The sequence below is a fragment of the Mustela nivalis genome, assembly GCF_964662115.1.
Source record: "Mustela nivalis genome assembly, chromosome: 9".
Classification (NCBI taxonomy): Eukaryota; Metazoa; Chordata; class Mammalia; order Carnivora; family Mustelidae; genus Mustela; species Mustela nivalis.
Window position 1 is genome coordinate 115,186,919 of NC_139028.1, and position 14,783 is coordinate 115,201,701.

At 60.9% G+C, this 14,783-nt stretch overlaps 3 protein-coding genes across 4 annotated transcripts; 1 reads left to right on the forward strand and 2 right to left on the reverse strand.

The window, feature by feature from the left end:
* The first annotated feature begins 1,265 nt into the window (after positions 1–1,265).
* NDUFV1 (NADH:ubiquinone oxidoreductase core subunit V1) lies at positions 1,266–6,576 on the forward strand. The gene is made up of 10 exons (XM_082748712.1): positions 1,266–1,476; positions 2,546–2,628; positions 2,704–2,874; positions 3,558–3,741; positions 4,445–4,634; positions 5,040–5,252; positions 5,434–5,600; positions 5,872–5,953; positions 6,165–6,310; positions 6,410–6,576. The coding sequence occupies exons 1-10, from the start codon at positions 1,405–1,407 to the stop codon at positions 6,494–6,496; spliced, it is 1,395 nt and encodes a 464-aa protein (XP_082604838.1). The 5' UTR covers positions 1,266–1,404; the 3' UTR covers positions 6,497–6,576.
* A 364-nt stretch (positions 6,577–6,940) lies between these two features.
* LOC309873331 (double C2-like domain-containing protein gamma) lies at positions 6,941–11,041 on the reverse strand. 2 transcript variants are annotated; one of them, XM_082748718.1, is made up of 11 exons: positions 10,873–11,041; positions 10,418–10,791; positions 10,166–10,245; positions 10,018–10,089; positions 9,693–9,802; positions 9,458–9,593; positions 9,277–9,330; positions 7,783–7,934; positions 7,604–7,685; positions 7,326–7,422; positions 6,941–7,250 (listed from the first exon to the last, which is right to left on the reverse strand). In XM_082748718.1, exons 2-11 carry the CDS (start codon positions 10,653–10,655, stop codon positions 7,120–7,122), a joined length of 1,152 nt encoding a protein of 383 aa, XP_082604844.1. In that variant the 5' UTR covers positions 10,656–10,791; positions 10,873–11,041; the 3' UTR covers positions 6,941–7,119. The 2 variants fall into 2 exon arrangements, with proteins under 2 accessions (XP_082604844.1, XP_082604843.1); XM_082748717.1 differs by lacking the exons at positions 6,941–7,250; positions 7,326–7,422; positions 7,604–7,685; positions 7,783–7,934; positions 10,873–11,041 and adding an exon at positions 8,604–8,944 and having other exon boundaries at positions 10,418–10,751.
* Positions 11,042–12,703: 1,662 nt separating this feature from the next.
* Positions 12,704–14,771, reverse strand: NUDT8 (nudix hydrolase 8). The gene is made up of 4 exons (XM_082748719.1): positions 14,443–14,771; positions 13,693–13,825; positions 13,102–13,179; positions 12,704–13,010 (listed from the first exon to the last, which is right to left on the reverse strand). Exons 1-4 carry the CDS (start codon positions 14,634–14,636, stop codon positions 12,783–12,785), a joined length of 633 nt encoding a protein of 210 aa, XP_082604845.1. The 5' UTR covers positions 14,637–14,771; the 3' UTR covers positions 12,704–12,782.
* Positions 14,772–14,783: the final 12 nt, after the last annotated feature.

Sequence of the window (14,783 nt, forward strand, 5' to 3'; positions counted from 1 at the left end):
TGTAACTAGCAGGAGCGACAAAGAACAGCAACGGGACGAGAGAACAGAAAAGGCCACGCTTGTCACGGGACCAGGGCGACATCTCACAGCCACAGGGTGCCAGCAAAATGACAAAGACAAGAGCTAGGGGCGCCTGGTAGCTCAGTCCTTAAGTGTCTGCCTTTGACTTAGGTCATGGTCCCAGGGTCCTGGGATTGAGCCCCACATTGAGCTCCCTGCTCCCTGGGAAGCCTGCTTCTCCCTCTCCCACTCCCCCTGCTTGTGTTCCCTCTCTCACTGTGTCTCTCTCTGTCAAATAAATAAATAAAATCTTTAAAAAAAAATGAAAAAAAAAAAAAAAAGGCGAGCTTATCAGACTTTTGAGACTTCCAGAGAAAGCAAAGGACGCGTGACCTCCTGGGGGGCAGGGGTAGGGCACACAGAATAGGGGAGGACAGTAAAGTTCCAAGAAGAGGGGGTCCTGAGCAGGGGCTGCGTGGGTGACCTGGTGTGGGCCTGATGACCCTGCCAGGGGAGAGGTGAAGCCCTTAAATGCCAGGCTGGGGGGCCTGACTGTGAAGACAGTGGTGGCCACTCCAAGACTTCCAGCAGGAGTGTGGAGTGCCAGACCCTACTGAGGGGCTGAGGACAGCACTGGTTGGGAGAGCGTAGCAGCCAGAGCAAAAGGATGTGCCACTCACTGACCATCCCCACCATCTCCACTCTCTCGGTCTCCCCCCAACCGAATACCTCCACCAGCTATCCCCTGCCAGCCTCTGGAGCTGTCCCTGCTTTCTGCGGCTACTGGGCCCAGGGGTGTCCAGAGCAGGGCTGGAGAGAGATCAGTCTGCAGGTTTGGACTGAGGCAGAATAATTACAACCTGGTCATGACGGCCGTCGGCCCTAACCAGGCTGATTTCTCCTTGGGCCGTACACTTGTGCATACAACAAGTGCACACTAAATGCAGAACCTCTAGAAGGCAGAAGACACCAGAATCCAGCAGAAGGCGATGTTTGTTAACTTAGGGTTTAAAATAGGGCGGACATTAAAAAAAAAAAAAAAAAAAAGAATGAAAAAGAATGAAAGTCCGGTGTCCGGAAGCGCACGTGAACAAGCCAGGCCGAGCAAAGGAGCTGGACGTTATGAGGTGAAGCGTCGACTTGCACACGGGAAAGGCGGGCCCCGAGGCCAACGGGACTACACTTCCCAGCAGCCGCCGCGACAGACAGGCTACTCCTGGTCGCCCCGCCCACCTCTGAGGAAGCGGGGGCGGGGCGAGAGAGGCGCAGGGCAGCTTGGGCGCGCAGCTGGAGCCAGGGCGCGTGACGTTTTTCCTGTGCGCCGCCTAGCGTCCCCGGCGCGCTGGTTCTTTGGGTTCGGGGCCGTGAAGGTGACAGCGGGAGGTGACTGAACTGTCTCCCGCGATGCTGGCGGCGCGGCGGCTGCTCAGCGGGTCGCTTCCCGCTCGGGTGTCTGTGCGTTTCAGCGGCGACACGGTGAGGCCCAGCCTGCCTCCGGCCGGGGTGTCCAAGGGCCGGGTCTCGCTGCCGTGCTTGTGCACGCGCCGCCCCTTGGGTCTGTAGTGCCTTCTAGAGAATCCTGCACATTCCCCCGGTCCGGCAGGAAGGCTGCCGCTCCGGCCTAGGCGTAGAGCGGAATGGGTCCCGCTGGAAGGCTGACTTCCCCAGCCCTCGGTTCCTTGGCTTCCCTGTTTAACAGCCGGGCGACATAGGGGGAAATTGTGCAGGTGGGGAAGCGGCCGTGTCTCGTTCCTTCTTGGGACAGCCTTGTACAGTGTAATTCTGCACTGCCCCCATTTTACAGGTGCAGGAAACAAGCTTTGGGGGGGGGAGTCTCCTGACGCCCTATCCAGCGCTCTGCTCCCTGTAATGACTTTCTAGGGGTTGGGAGCCTGGAAGCCAGGTACCCTTAGCTCTCGCCTGGGATGCTCGCCACTGGGTCAGATGGAATCACAGACCCCACTTCTCATCAGCTTTATCCCGCGTGGGTCTCCCTCCATCACCTTGTATCCCAGCCCCAGGGAAGCGTTCCTTTTGCACCAGTAAACACATTTTGTCTCCAGGAGAGTTAGTAATGTCAGGCCCTGGTCTGACCAAGTTTTGGCCCGGCGGGACAGCCAGGCAAGTGAATGGAAGTGTCCACTGGGCTCGGAGGTAGTATGGGGCTGTGGTTCAGGTGTGGGCTTTGACCACGGCAGACCTGAGTTCCAGTTCCATGGACTGCTTTTGGTTGTGTGTCCTTCTGCAAGTTCTGTTTATTCTTGGCTTTGGTTTCCTCCTCCGTAAAGCAGAGGAAGTCTTTCGTGTCTTAGGGTTATGGGGATGAAATGGCATTTTGGACGCCAGACGCTTAGCCTAATATGCCTGCTAAACTTACTGGTGGTAGTAGTGGTATGACACCACGAAGAGTGCTGAGGCTTAGGCCGCTAACCTCTCCTCAGCCCAGCCCCCAACTAATCAGGGGAACCCAAGAATCTGTAACTTTTGGCCAGGCCCTTCCTGACCCCAGAACTGTGCCAGGACACCTGACCCTTTGTGTCTTCAGACAGCAGCAAAGAAAACCTCGTTTGGCTCACTGAAGGATGAAGACCGGATCTTCACCAACCTTTATGGTCGCCATGACTGGAGGTGAGATGGTGCCCTTAGCTCGGCGGGTGGTCCTGGAGCAGGGCCTTTCCTCAATGCCTTTCCCACTCTGTCCAGGCTGAAAGGTGCCCAGAGTCGAGGGGACTGGTACAAGACAAAGGAGATCTTGCTGAAGGGACCTGACTGGATCCTGGGCGAGGTCAAGACATCTGGCTTGCGAGGCCGTGGAGGTGCTGGGTTCCCCACTGGCCTCAAATGGAGCTTCATGAATAAGCCCTCGGATGGCAGGTGTGTGTGGGGAGGCGGAGACGGGGTTGTAGGAGAAGCCTCGTGGGTGGCTGGGGCTTCCCTGGGCCTTGGGGCTGTTTCCTTGGAAACTAAGAGCGAGTGAATGGGAAAATGCTTCCAGAGCACAAGTAGATGGGACTCGATTCTCTCCAGTCTTCCTCAGTGGTAGCAGAATCAACACAAGAGTTTGACTGAGGCAGACTTACTGGCCAATGCTGTCTTCTAATTTTATAGTTTTGTGCATCTCCTGGTCTTTTTGAGCTCAGTTTTCTTTTTTGCAAGTGGATATTGTACAATGATTAGAAAGTTTTCATAATAGCTTTTGCCCTTCACATTGGCACATAAAAAGCAAATGTCAACTACTTAACCTCCTTTTAACCCTAGAGATATGGCAGAGGTTCAGGAAGGTTCTCTGTGACCAAGAGCAAGTTTTGGTCTCTCAGGAAGGCACAAGGGGACATTGGCACTGAACAGAACAACGATCTTACCTGGGGTCGAGCCACGCAAAGGTGTAATAGGCAGTGAGCTTGCTGTCGTTGATGGAGAGCAAGCAGAGCCCCTGGGGACATGTTGGGGGGACAGGGAGACATCTTTGAGGCTTCCTTGGGTGGAGGGGGGTAGTGTGTAGTTGAAGGCCCAGCCCCAGTGGCCGTGTAGCCTCACCAATGTGCTGGCACCCACAGGCCCAAGTATCTGGTTGTGAATGCAGACGAAGGGGAGCCGGGCACCTGCAAGGACCGGGAGATCATGCGTCACGATCCCCACAAGCTGGTGGAAGGCTGCCTAGTTGGGGGCCGGGCCATGGGCGCCCGCGCTGCCTACATCTACATCAGAGGGGAATTCTACAATGAGGCTTCCAATCTGCAGGTGGGAAAGGGGAGGGGCCTCCACAGAAGGGAAGGTGCTGGGTGTGCATGGCCCCCAGAACTACCTCCGGGTGCTTTTTGTATATCCTGAGCCTCAGCTTGGGAGGCTTTTAGGGCTCTGTGACTCCTGGGGCAGGGGCGGGCTCCTAGGCATTTTTCTGCAAAAGGGCCAAGGGGTCATTTCAGCCATTTGGAGCTTGGCGGCCCCTGTAGTGATGGGTCCAGAGCCAGAGTCTCACACCATTCTGTTAGGCTCTTGTACAACAGTGACGAGGGAAAGGGTTAGGGTTCCCTGGCCCATAGCAGCATTGTCTTTCAGTGTTACTGCTACATATTTTAAAACCAACTTGGAGGGTCTTTTTCTCTGTTGCAGAAGTAGAACTTACGTAAAGATAGGAAACTGTCCACATACACAGATCTCCTGTGGATCCACTACCTGTAGGAAACTGCTTATTAAAATTTTCAGTATTCCCTCAGCCTTTCTTTTAAAAATATGTGTAGCTGGAGACACTGTTAAGCTGTCATTACAGAAGTTGCACACTTTGTAAAATCCCTACGCCTCTCCCAGAGCATCTTCTGCTCATGCCCAAGGGGAACTTTTTCCTAGCCTCTTATGAACACGGGGTTCCAGGGCCTGTGTCCCTCCCCACCACACAGTGTTCCCGGGCTGGCGGGAGTGGTTCCCTCACACTCCGGTCCCACAGGTGGCCATCCGAGAGGCCTACGAGGCTGGTCTGATAGGCAAGAACGCCTGCGGCTCTGGCTATGATTTTGACGTGTTTGTTGTGCGTGGAGCTGGGGCCTACATCTGTGGGGAGGAGACGGCGCTCATCGAGTCCATTGAGGGCAAGCAGGGCAAGCCCCGCCTGAAGCCGCCATTCCCCGCGGACGTGGGTAAGAGCTGGCCGGGTCCTGGGCCGTGTGCTGTGTCATGTGGAATCCCATCTGGTTTCACGTCCCCGCTGATCATTCTTAGGGGATTTCCGAGTTCTTCTGGGCTGGGGGCCAGACACAGAGCAGGGTGGTGACAACGCAGAGGCCCTGCCTGCAGTGCCCTCATGCCCCCATGGCAGACACCCGGGTCCTCTCCAGCCCTCCAGGGACTAGCGGGAGGGAGGGTGAGGAGGCAGTGCGGTGCCTGCTGGAGTTCAGGGCCCCATCGGGGATGGGACTGACGAAGGGGTGAAGGGGAGCTGGGTCACAGAGCAGGATCCTAGGACAGACCCCACTGCTGGGAACCTGATCACACCTGCCGCCACCCTCTGGTGGCCACCAGTCCCTCATCCCATTCCTCCACAGGAGTGTTTGGCTGCCCCACAACCGTGGCCAACGTGGAGACCGTGGCCGTGTCCCCCACCATCTGCCGCCGCGGGGGTGCATGGTTTGCCAGCTTCGGTCGTGAGCGCAACTCAGGCACCAAACTGTTCAATATCTCTGGCCACGTGAACCACCCCTGTACCGTGGAGGAGGAGATGTCTGTACCACTGAAGGAACTGATTGAAAAGCATGCTGGTGAGGCCTGGGGCCACCCAGGGCCGGAGCAGGGCGGGATGGCGGCGGAGAGAGCCAGGGTGGGAGGGTCGAGGGAGGCGGCGCCGCACGGGGGCAGACGGAGGTCCTGGGCTCAGGACTAGGTAGGTGCGCCGGTCCCAGCCCTGACCATCATCCATCTGGGGACTGACTGCGGTCCCAGGAGGCGTCACAGGTGGCTGGGACAACCTCCTTGCTGTGATCCCCGGCGGCTCATCCACACCATTGATCCCCAAGTCGGTGTGCGAGACGGTGCTGATGGACTTCGATGCGCTGGTGCAGGCGCAGACGGGCTTGGGCACAGCTGCTGTGATTGTCATGGACCGCTCGGTAAGGGCCACCGCTGCTCCCCACCCAGTCAGTACCCCTCCCCGGGCTTCCTGAGAACTGCCAGCTCTTGGATCCCAGTTCCTGTGACCTGAGACACAGTCACTGGGAGAGGGGAGAATTACCCCCCAAGACAGAATGTTCGTTGTGGTCTCAGCAGTGCTGGATGTGCAGGGTGGGGGAGGGGGTGGCCAGATCGCCGCCTGCATTGGGGTGCTGCTGTGGGGCTGAGGCTTCAGCCCAGGGGCCTGCTCACTGTCTCTGGTCACCCCAGACAGATGTTGTGAAAGCCATCGCCCGCCTTATTGAGTTCTACAAGCACGAGAGCTGTGGCCAGTGCACCCCCTGCCGTGAGGGTGAGCACCTGGGGCGGCGTGGGGGCTTTCTTTGTGGCTCACCCTAGGCCTGGCTTAGGCACACGGGCAAAGGTTGGATGGGCTGTGGACACTGAGTGGACAGCGGCTGCTTCCCAGCCGGCCGTCCCTTCTCTGGGCCCCACCTGCCCGTGGCCCCGCCCCACGCCCTGGCTGGGGATCATCGGGCCTTCTGGTCCTGCTCTGGCTGCAGGCGTGGACTGGATGAACAAGGTGATGGCCCGCTTCGTGAAGGGGGACGCCCGGCCGGCCGAGATCGACTCCCTCTGGGAGATCAGCAAACAGATAGAGGGCCACACCATTTGTGCCCTGGGTGATGGAGCCGCCTGGCCTGTGCAGGTACTTGCCCTGCTCGTGGGCACTGGGGTGGGGCTGCTGAGGGCTCAGGGTGCTGGGATTTTCTCGGCTCCCTTCACCGCGGTTCCTTCCCGCCTCCAGGGTCTGATCCGCCACTTCCGGCCGGAGCTTGAGGAGCGGATGCAGAGATTCGCCCTGCAGCACCAGGCCAGGCAAGCTGCGTCCTGAGCCCGCTGCCCTGCGCTGACAGCCATGCAGCTGGACAATAAAGCCCGCGCCACCCGCTCTCCTGACGCGGCTTTCCTGCGGCCTTGCTCTTTGCTCTGTCCTAGCGGCCCGTTACTCATGGAGTCTATTTCCCAGGCAGAGTGAGAGGTTTCCTGCACCCTGCTTGGACCTCACTTCGGGGTGGGGATAGGTCAGCTCAAGGACATGTTACGAATCCACACCTTGGTTTCCTGTGGGTCAGTGTGTCCTCGGCTATCCTGAGTGCCCGTCCCTCAGTGCGGATGGCAGGGGTGAGGACAGGGGGCTCTCCCAGTGTGACTAGGGGAAAATAGTGGCCAGGGGTCCAGACCTGGGCCTGGCCCAGTGTGGGCTTCTGGAGGGTGGGAGCAAGGAGAGCGGGGCCCAGTCTGCCCTGTGAGGTGGCGGGCAGGGAAGAGAACAGACTCTGGTCTGCAGGTTTATTCTTGCTTTGTGATGGGCCGTGGGATGAACTGGGAAGGGTGGGCAGGAAAGCAACAGTTGGACGTGGGGCTCGGTATAGGGGTGAGGCAGCTGTAGGTCCTCCCAGCTCTACGGGTCAGTTTTCGGGAGGGTGGTGAGCAGCGCCAGGCCGGGTACCCCCTCTAGTCGCTGAGCTGGAGGGACGCGCCGTCCAGCGGGTGCCACAGCTCCAGTCGGTGGTCACTGCGGCCCAGGCACTCACACCAGTGCCACTGGCGTTCCCCGCCAGCCTGGCTACTCAGCTGTACCCCACCTGGGTTGGGGGACAGGGGTCAGGAGCCACATGGGAGCCCTTTGGGCCCCTCACCCCGCTCCCCTGCATTCTCACCAATGAAGTCGTCCGCTGTGCCCAGGTCATAGTCCCATACAGACACCAGCAGTGTCTTCTGGGCCAGCTCCTCCCTTGGGCCTGCGTAGAAGAACTCCTGCAGGGAAAGAGGCAGAAGGGCAGGAAGGAGGGGCCTGAGTCCTTCACAGGTTCGGAAACAGGCTTAGGCAATGAGTTGCTTAGGTAAGGGGGCGGGTCTGTGCTCTCTGAGTGAGACAGAACACCAACCTCCCCAACCCCAGAGTAGCTGGGACTGCCCCCACTCGGCCCTGGCCTACCTCATTGAACTCGGGGTTCAGGGTCTTCTTCCGAACACTGGTCTTGTATTTAGATCTCTTCCCCACATTTGGATGCAGGAAACTGGTTGGGAAAGATAGGGTCAGTTTAGGTGTGGCCCCAGAGAGGGGTTCTGGGGAACCCCCGCTGCCCACCTGCCTGTCCACCCGTCTGCACTCACAGGCGGACAAAGGGGTCCGAGTAGCCGTTGGCATCCATGGGGGCGAGGTGGGCACAGCGCAGCACACCCACCAGCAGGCCGCCCCGCCGAGAGCTGTAGCACAGGGACAGCAGGATGCGTCCCCGCTCCTCCCCTGCTGCCTCCACCTCCTCCTGCAGGGGTGGGCTGTGGTCAGCCCGGTGCAACCAGAGCCCGCCCACCCGCCAGTGTGCGCCCCCACGGGACAACTTGGGCTGGCAGCAAAGAAATTCGGGGCCAACAATTTAATGTTAGGATTCTGTTTCCCAAAACAGAATGGCGCCCTGGCACGGAACTTCCAGATACGCCGTACTCTCCAGGGCCTGCGAAGGGGAAGGGCTTGCTCAGGCCGTGGTACTGGTCAGTCCAGTGCACCTTTGTCCCGGAGAGGAAGGGCGCTGGTGTCCGAGTGGCACAAACATGCTAGGAGCTTCCTAAATGGCCTCTCGTTAAGCATCCATCACCCCCGTTCCCTGTGTCACAGAAGCAGCTCCGAGAGGCTGTTCTCTACCTGACGACATAGAGGTCACTAAATTTACAAAACTCCCCCCTTCACTCCCCACCGCCCAGGGGACCAGGTTCTGAATGACCTTTGCCACCCTCAGTCCCTGGTGCTTGCAAAGGACTTGGGGAGGATGCCCAGGAAGAATGTTCCTCCCCTGCTGCACACAGGACCCCGTTAAGGAAAGCCCAGCCCCCTTGCTCACATTCACTTCTCAGGAAAGGCACCGGCCTCGCGAATCGCCTCGCGAGTCGTGCTTCTGTGCGCGGGGCTGGGACAGGAAGTGCTCATCTGTGGGGGGGGCTGCCCCAGCGGGGTGGGACTTGCCAGCTCGGTGTCTCATTGGCAGGTGCAGCAACTTGCGGCTCCACCAGGGGGCAGACAGCAGTGCCTGGCCCTTCCGTCCTAGAGGAGCTGGGGAGGGCCTGCCACTGCCTTGCAGGTGCCTCCCCCTGCTAGCCCCGGGGTGGGGTTCTGGCCATGCCATTGGTCTTTGGCACGGGGCCTCCTGCACTCATTTCTGTCTCCTGACAAAGGCCTGTCTAGGGCTACAAGCCCCAGGAGTGGTCCCCACAATGCCCTAGGGGTTGACGTAGAAGCCTGGGAGCCCCATGTGCTGTTCGTTCTCCCCTGGACCTTGACCTGATCAGGACAGGGACGGATCCCACCAGTTTCAGCCTCTGCTTCTACACGGTCTGTGTCTCTGCCCCCTGAGAGCTTTGCTTGTCACAGTACCCAAGAGCTGCTCGGGGCTGCTCTAGCCAGAGAGGCACCCTCCCTGCCTACACCCTGGGGTCTGGCTGTGCCCTGGGACTATGAATGCTCGGGCCTGTGAGAGCGATGGCTTCAGTTTCCCCAGACCCACCTGCGCCGGGACGCATCCCCTCAACCCGCCTCAGGCCCTGGCTGATGCGCTTCGGCCTGGGCCCCCGGCTGCCCCCCGCATCCCTGCTTGGTCCGATCGTCCTACCCACCTCCTCATACAGGGACATGCCACGGGCTGTGTCCAGGCTCTTGGGCCTCTTGGTCTGAAAGAGCAAAGGGCCTGGTCACCTTGGCCAGACACTGCTCTGGGCCCCTCCTTGCTCCTCTTTCCGGCTTGCCCACCACAACGATCCTGGTCCCCGCACCCTTACCCGTGCCGGCCTCACTCACCAGCTTCCGCTTCTCCAGACACACGTCGAAGCTCCTGGCTCGGTTCGGCACCAGCTTCCTCAGGGGCACCCGCAGTTCCCCCAGGGGAGGCGCCTGCCGCCGTCGCCGCAGCCGTGGGTCCTCACACACACACAGCCTGGTGGCCGCCCCGGTCAGACCTGGCCAGGCAAGGCCTCCCCACCTCAGCACCCCCCACCCTGGGCTTGCCCCCTCGTGGCCCAGGCCAGATCCTCACCGCAGAGTCTTCCGCCCAGCATCCTGGCGGGTGAAGCCGTGGTAGGTGAGGGTCTCCTCCCAGACCGGCCCCCTGGTGCCCCGAACCGTACGGGTCCGCAGCTGGCTGGCCTGGGGACCAGGTAAGGTGGATCAGGCCCTCCTCAGGCCCCAGGGCCCCATTCTGGCCCACTTCCCTGGTAGACCCCCCCAATGTACTCCCCAGCGACAGGGAGCTCGGTGCCTGCTGTCCAGGCATTGGTGGGGAGGGGCACGGCAGGGGCACGGGGGTTCCGGGCTGGGGTGTGGCCAAGGGGCATCAGTAGGGGCCTGGGTGTCAGCCTCACCTTGCTGGCCCCTGGCAGCAGATTGGCTTTGACATAGGTGTCCACAGAGCCTGAGGCCGGTGGCTTGAGACCCTGAAAAGAGATGTTGAATGTGGGACAGGCCTGTGGCCCAGGCTCTTGGCCCACAGACCCCCGCCCCCATCCTCACCTTGGCACGGTGAGCCGTGCAGTGCAGGGCGCTGTTGTCCGCGTCAAAAAGAAGCGTGAACTCGAGGGTGCCCAGGGCAGCTAACAGCAGGTGGCAGGCAGGGTCAGCGCCCAACTCCACCCCTGCCCCGCTGCCCAAATGGCACTATGCCTCCTGCCCTCCCCCAGTCAGATGCTTGGGACGCCCCAAACTCTGCCCTGGCCAGGTTGGGCCAGAAGTGTCCCCCCTTCCCGGTCCCCTGTCCCCACTCACTGCTGTCATCTGAATCTCCCTCTGGCTCTGGGTCAGGCTGCGGCTGGGGTGTGGGGGTCACTGCAGGCTGTGGCTCAGGGGTGCGCAGGGTATGCTCAGCGAAGGGGTAGAAATGCGGGAAGTAGTCGGAAATGAGACGGATGGGCCGGATGGGGCCGGGGCTCACGTCGATGGCCATGTGCTCCCGCATGGTCACCCGCCGGGGCCGCCCCCGGCTCACCGCTGCAGTGCCTGCCATGGGGGCTTGGACATGGGGCCAGGGACTCAGAGAAGCCTCCACAGGCCGGGGCCAGGGGGAACGCGGCGGGCCAAGGAGCCAGGATGATGAGTCATCCCCGAGGGCACTGGTGGGGGTCTTGGGTGGCAGCCAGGACCTGAGGACAGAGTGCAGAGTCACAGCGGGCGGGGTGGGGGAAGGGGGGGCTCCAGCCCGAAGGAGGCCTGCGGCTACTCACCCGCTCTGTGAGCTGTTCCTCCTGCTTTGGTTCGCTGAGTATAAGCCAGACTGAGGTGACCCCCGAGAGCAAGAACCTGAGCAAGGGGCCTCCCAGACCCGGTGACAGGGCCCGCCACTGAGGGGGAAGGGGCGGGGCTCCGAACCGGGCTCCAGGGCTCGGGAGGCTGGCACCTTCTCTAGTGCAGGGGCTCAGCCGCCCACCCCCCTGCCCCCCACTTCACACACTGTCATACCTATTTTTACCACCATCACGCGCCCTGCTCCCAGGTGAGGAGCCTGGAGGGCCACAGATGACACAAGGGGTGCGGAGTGTGAGGGGCGGCGGGAGGGGCCCTGCGGGAGGGAGCACGTGGGGAGGTGTGTAGGAGCAGAGAGCGGTGTGGGGGACACTTTGGGAGGTGCGGAGGGGGCACAAGGGAGGTGAGGTGACAGGGCTCCTGTGGAGTGGGGATGGGCGCCGGGGGAGGAGACTCCCGTCTGGGCCTCTTGGCAGCTCAAGCTTTTTCAAACACAAATCATGTCACTTCCACATCGACATCTATCTGCCCCTCTCCCAGCCTGGAACGCGATCCTAACCCATCACTGGAGCCAGCACGTGGCCTGGAGTGGTGGGGCCCCTCCCCACCCCCACACCGCTAATCTTTTTTCCTCAAACACCTTAAACTTTGTGTATGTGCTCCTCCTCCTACCCCAGCTTCCCTCCTCTGCCTTTTGATCTGACCTGCTCTTGCCCACCTTTGGTTTCAAGGTCACTCTGCAGGGGAACTTGGCTGATTTTTACCTGCTCAACCTTCCCTTCTCTCTTCCCATTGGTCCTTTGGGGACTGCCCCCTTCCCTAGGCTCAGTCTAGAAGGTTCATCCTCCTTCCCAGTTCTCTCCCCGCTGACCCTGCCAACCAATAAATTCCAGCTACAGCGGGCCATGTGACAGGCTCAGGGAGGGCCAACGAAGTACAACTCTTGAGTTTAACACCAGAGAGAGAAGCTCTGTTTTCTGGTGATGGGATCCTGGAGCTGTGCCATCCCAGAGCTGTTGCCTGCTCCTTACCTCTCACCTGCAGAGTAGAAATTCTCCAAGAGTGAGGCGAACATAGTGGAAAGCACAGTAAGGGAAAGAGAGCCCCTGAACTCCTGGATCCAGCCATGCCTGAAGCTAGTATATCTCAAGTTTATCACCATTCCTCTTCTGCCAAAGTCAGCTAGTGGGTGGAGTTTCCTATCACCTGTCCAGGCTAATATTGCCCAGTCTACTGTGACAAGGACAGACTGCTTACCACCTCTCTCTGTTCTATATAACTGATGTATAATTCCACTATTGTCTGTGCTTAATGAATGTATAATCACATGATTATCTGTGGGACCTATTCAGGTCCTCCCCAAACTGGGTCACCCCAGAAGTCAGGGCAGCACAGAACCTGGTGCACGGTAGGAGCTGGTCATGTTGGAACTTTGCAGTAACAAGCAGGGCTCCTCTTTGGATTCCTATCACCTGGCACGGGGTCAGCTAAACACAGAGGCAGGAGCAGGAACTATAATGTAGTGGCTGAGTATGGGCGCTGGAGTCAGTGAGGGCTTGGCTCAAGTCCTAGCTTGGCGTGAACTTGGGCAAGGTGTCTCTTCTCCCTGAGCCCTGGTCTCACCAGCCAGGGCCAGCTTTGGCCCCACCTCAGGGCTGTGGTGACAGCCAAGTACCAGTACAAAGTAAGCACCCACACTGTTCAGTGGGTAACAGCGTGATGGGACAGAGGTACCCCAGCCAGGAGGCCACTTGTCCCATGGGGTCTGCTCAAGGTCAAGGCCCCAGTGCAGAAGATGCGGCTGCCACAGAATTGGTAAAAGCTCTTTATTCAGTCCGGGAATGGAGCTGGCCCGACAGACCGAAGGAGGGGGCTGCCCAGGGCCAGGCCTTCAGCCTAGGGGCCGCTCCGAGCTGGCCAGGCGGGGCTGGTAGGCACCAGGGGCCAGCAGCTGCAGGGTGAACTCAGTGATGATGGCCGTGAGCCCCCAGACACGGTGGGGCCCGTGCAGGAAGACAGGCAGTGTGTAGCTGAAGTGGCCACGCCGGCAGAAGTGGGTATACCCTTGGTTCTGCGCCTGCAGCAGGTGGGTCAGGGGCAGGGCGAATACCTCATCCACCTGTGGGAAAGAGGCGGTCAGAGAGCGGACGGAGGACTGCTGCGGACGGAGCCTCCCCAGTGGGTCGGCCCCCACCATCGCCCCCACTCACCTCTTCTGGGTTGGGCCTGAGACTCTGGGGGTCCAGGGGGCCCACGCTGGCAAGCACTGGCACCACGTTGGCCTTTTGCTGGGGCCGGAGGGTGACAGGCAGTCAGGGGAGGCATGGTCGTGGGGAGGGGAGCCTGAGGGGGACACCACCCCCTTGCCATCCAGAGCCCTTCAGCAATGGAGGACCCTGTCCTTGAGCCCACCGGCCTGGGTGACTAACTGAGGGCACTGAAACTCACCAGAGCCATGCAGCCCTCTGGGCCTTTGCAGACTGTTCCCACCGCTTAGAATAACCTTTCTTGACTTTTACGTCCCTAAAACCTCCCATTCATCATCCAATTCCTGTCTACCCTTGTGAAGCCTTCCCCAACCCTCTTCCGCCAAGCTGGGCGGAGCTGGCTTACCCTGGGGCCACCTCCAGCCCCAGACCTGAGCCTCAGGATCCCCCGTGAAAAGGAGTGAAGATACCCCAGGCCCTCTCTGGGTGGTGTGGGGATGGAACGTGACCACCAGGCAGATGTCTGGGGCTCCACCATGCTGTCAGCCTGCCAGAGACCATGGCCACCCTCCTTGTCCCTGGTGGTGGCCTTACCCTATTCTGCACAGGCCGCAGGATGCCCCACACATGCTCCTCAGGTACAGAAAGGCCCAGCTCCTCATGGGTCTCCCTTAGGGCTGTGTGCACCACATCCTGGTCAGTGGGGTCACATTTGCCACCTGGGAAACTAACAAGCACAGGGAGCCTGGTCCTTGGTCTGTTGGGGCCAGGGTGGGTGGGGGTGACAGCTGTGGCAGAGGGCTAGTCACCCACCTAAGCATCTTCAGTCTCTGCCTCTAGTTTGTAGTGAGGCCTCAGGCAAGCCACACGAGCTCTGCAGGCTCGGTCTACCTCCCCGAACGACAGGGGTAAGGGAGAGGCCCTGGAGCTCATGTTTTGCCTATGGTGGCCCCAGTAGCGCTATGACCCCCGGGGACGGGGACGCGGACGCGGACGGGACCAGGGCCAGTAACCAGGCAGCCCCCTCCGGCCAGCCTCTTCGGCTCCAGGACCCGAATCTCCCTTGAGTCTCCGGCAGGGGGCGGGGTCCTGACATTTTGGAGGGGCAGACACAGCTCCGAGAGGTGTCCCCAGCTCGAGGCGGTGCGGGACGCGCTTCGAGGGGTCCGGCGTGGCGACCGGACAGGAGCACCCGCGGCGTCAGGCTCGGGTTGGAGGGCCGCGGGGCCGCGGCTCTCCCCAGACCCGTTCCCCAGAGGCGGAAACCCAGGCTCGCAGAGGCGAAGTGCCTCGCTCAGGTGCCTCCGGTCCTCCCAGAGGGACAGGAGTTCCCAGCCGGTGTACCTGACGTCACCCTTGTGGCTCCCGGACAGGCGCATGGACCGCAGCGTGTAGAGCAGCGCCGGGACCCCGCGCACCGAGCACAGCGGCACCAGCACCGCGGCCGCCGCGGGGCGAGCGCGGAGTCGGGCCGTGGCCCCCGCCAGCAGCCGCCTGCAGCGCCGCTCGCCCTCCGCCGACAGGCAGTCGGGCTGCATGTCCGGCCCCGCGCAGCCGGGACAAGGAGGGCGCCGGGCCTTGGGAGGGAAGGGGAAGGACAGCACTGGTCCTCCGCCTCCCGGGGGAAGCTGGGCCGGGCCTTGGGGGCAGTCCGGGAGCCGCCCCAGGAGTGCCCTTGGGGGCGG

What these genes read in the sequence shown, in the direction of transcription:
- NDUFV1 (XM_082748712.1), top strand. Translation starts at nt 1,405, where the DNA reads ATGCTGGCGGCGCGGCGGCTGCTCAGCGGGTCGCTTCCCGCTCGGGTG. An exon ending in TATGGTCGCCATGACTGGAG is followed by an intron (nt 2,629 to 2,703) that starts GTGAGATGGTGC and finishes CACTCTGTCCAG; the next exon opens with GCTGAAAGGTGCCCAGAGTC. An exon ending in GCCATTCCCCGCGGACGTGG is followed by an intron (nt 4,635 to 5,039) that starts GTAAGAGCTGGC and finishes ATTCCTCCACAG; the next exon opens with GAGTGTTTGGCTGCCCCACA.
- LOC309873331 (XM_082748718.1), bottom strand. Translation starts at nt 10,655, where the DNA reads ATGGCAGGCACTGCAGCGGTGAGCCGGGGGCGGCCCCGGCGGGTGACC. An exon ending in TCGGACCCCTTTGTCCGCCT is followed by an intron (nt 7,686 to 7,782) that starts GTGAGTGCAGAC and finishes TTTCCCAACCAG; the next exon opens with TTTCCTGCATCCAAATGTGG. An exon ending in TGAACCCCGAGTTCAATGAG is followed by an intron (nt 7,423 to 7,603) that starts GTAGGCCAGGGC and finishes CTTTCCCTGCAG; the next exon opens with GAGTTCTTCTACGCAGGCCC.
- NUDT8 (XM_082748719.1), bottom strand. Translation starts at nt 14,636, where the DNA reads ATGCAGCCCGACTGCCTGTCGGCGGAGGGCGAGCGGCGCTGCAGGCGG. An exon ending in AGCCACAAGGGTGACGTCAG is followed by an intron (nt 13,826 to 14,442) that starts GTACACCGGCTG and finishes TGTGCTTGTTAG; the next exon opens with TTTCCCAGGTGGCAAATGTG. An exon ending in TGCGGCCTGTGCAGAATAGG is followed by an intron (nt 13,180 to 13,692) that starts GTAAGGCCACCA and finishes CTCCGGCCCCAG; the next exon opens with CAAAAGGCCAACGTGGTGCC.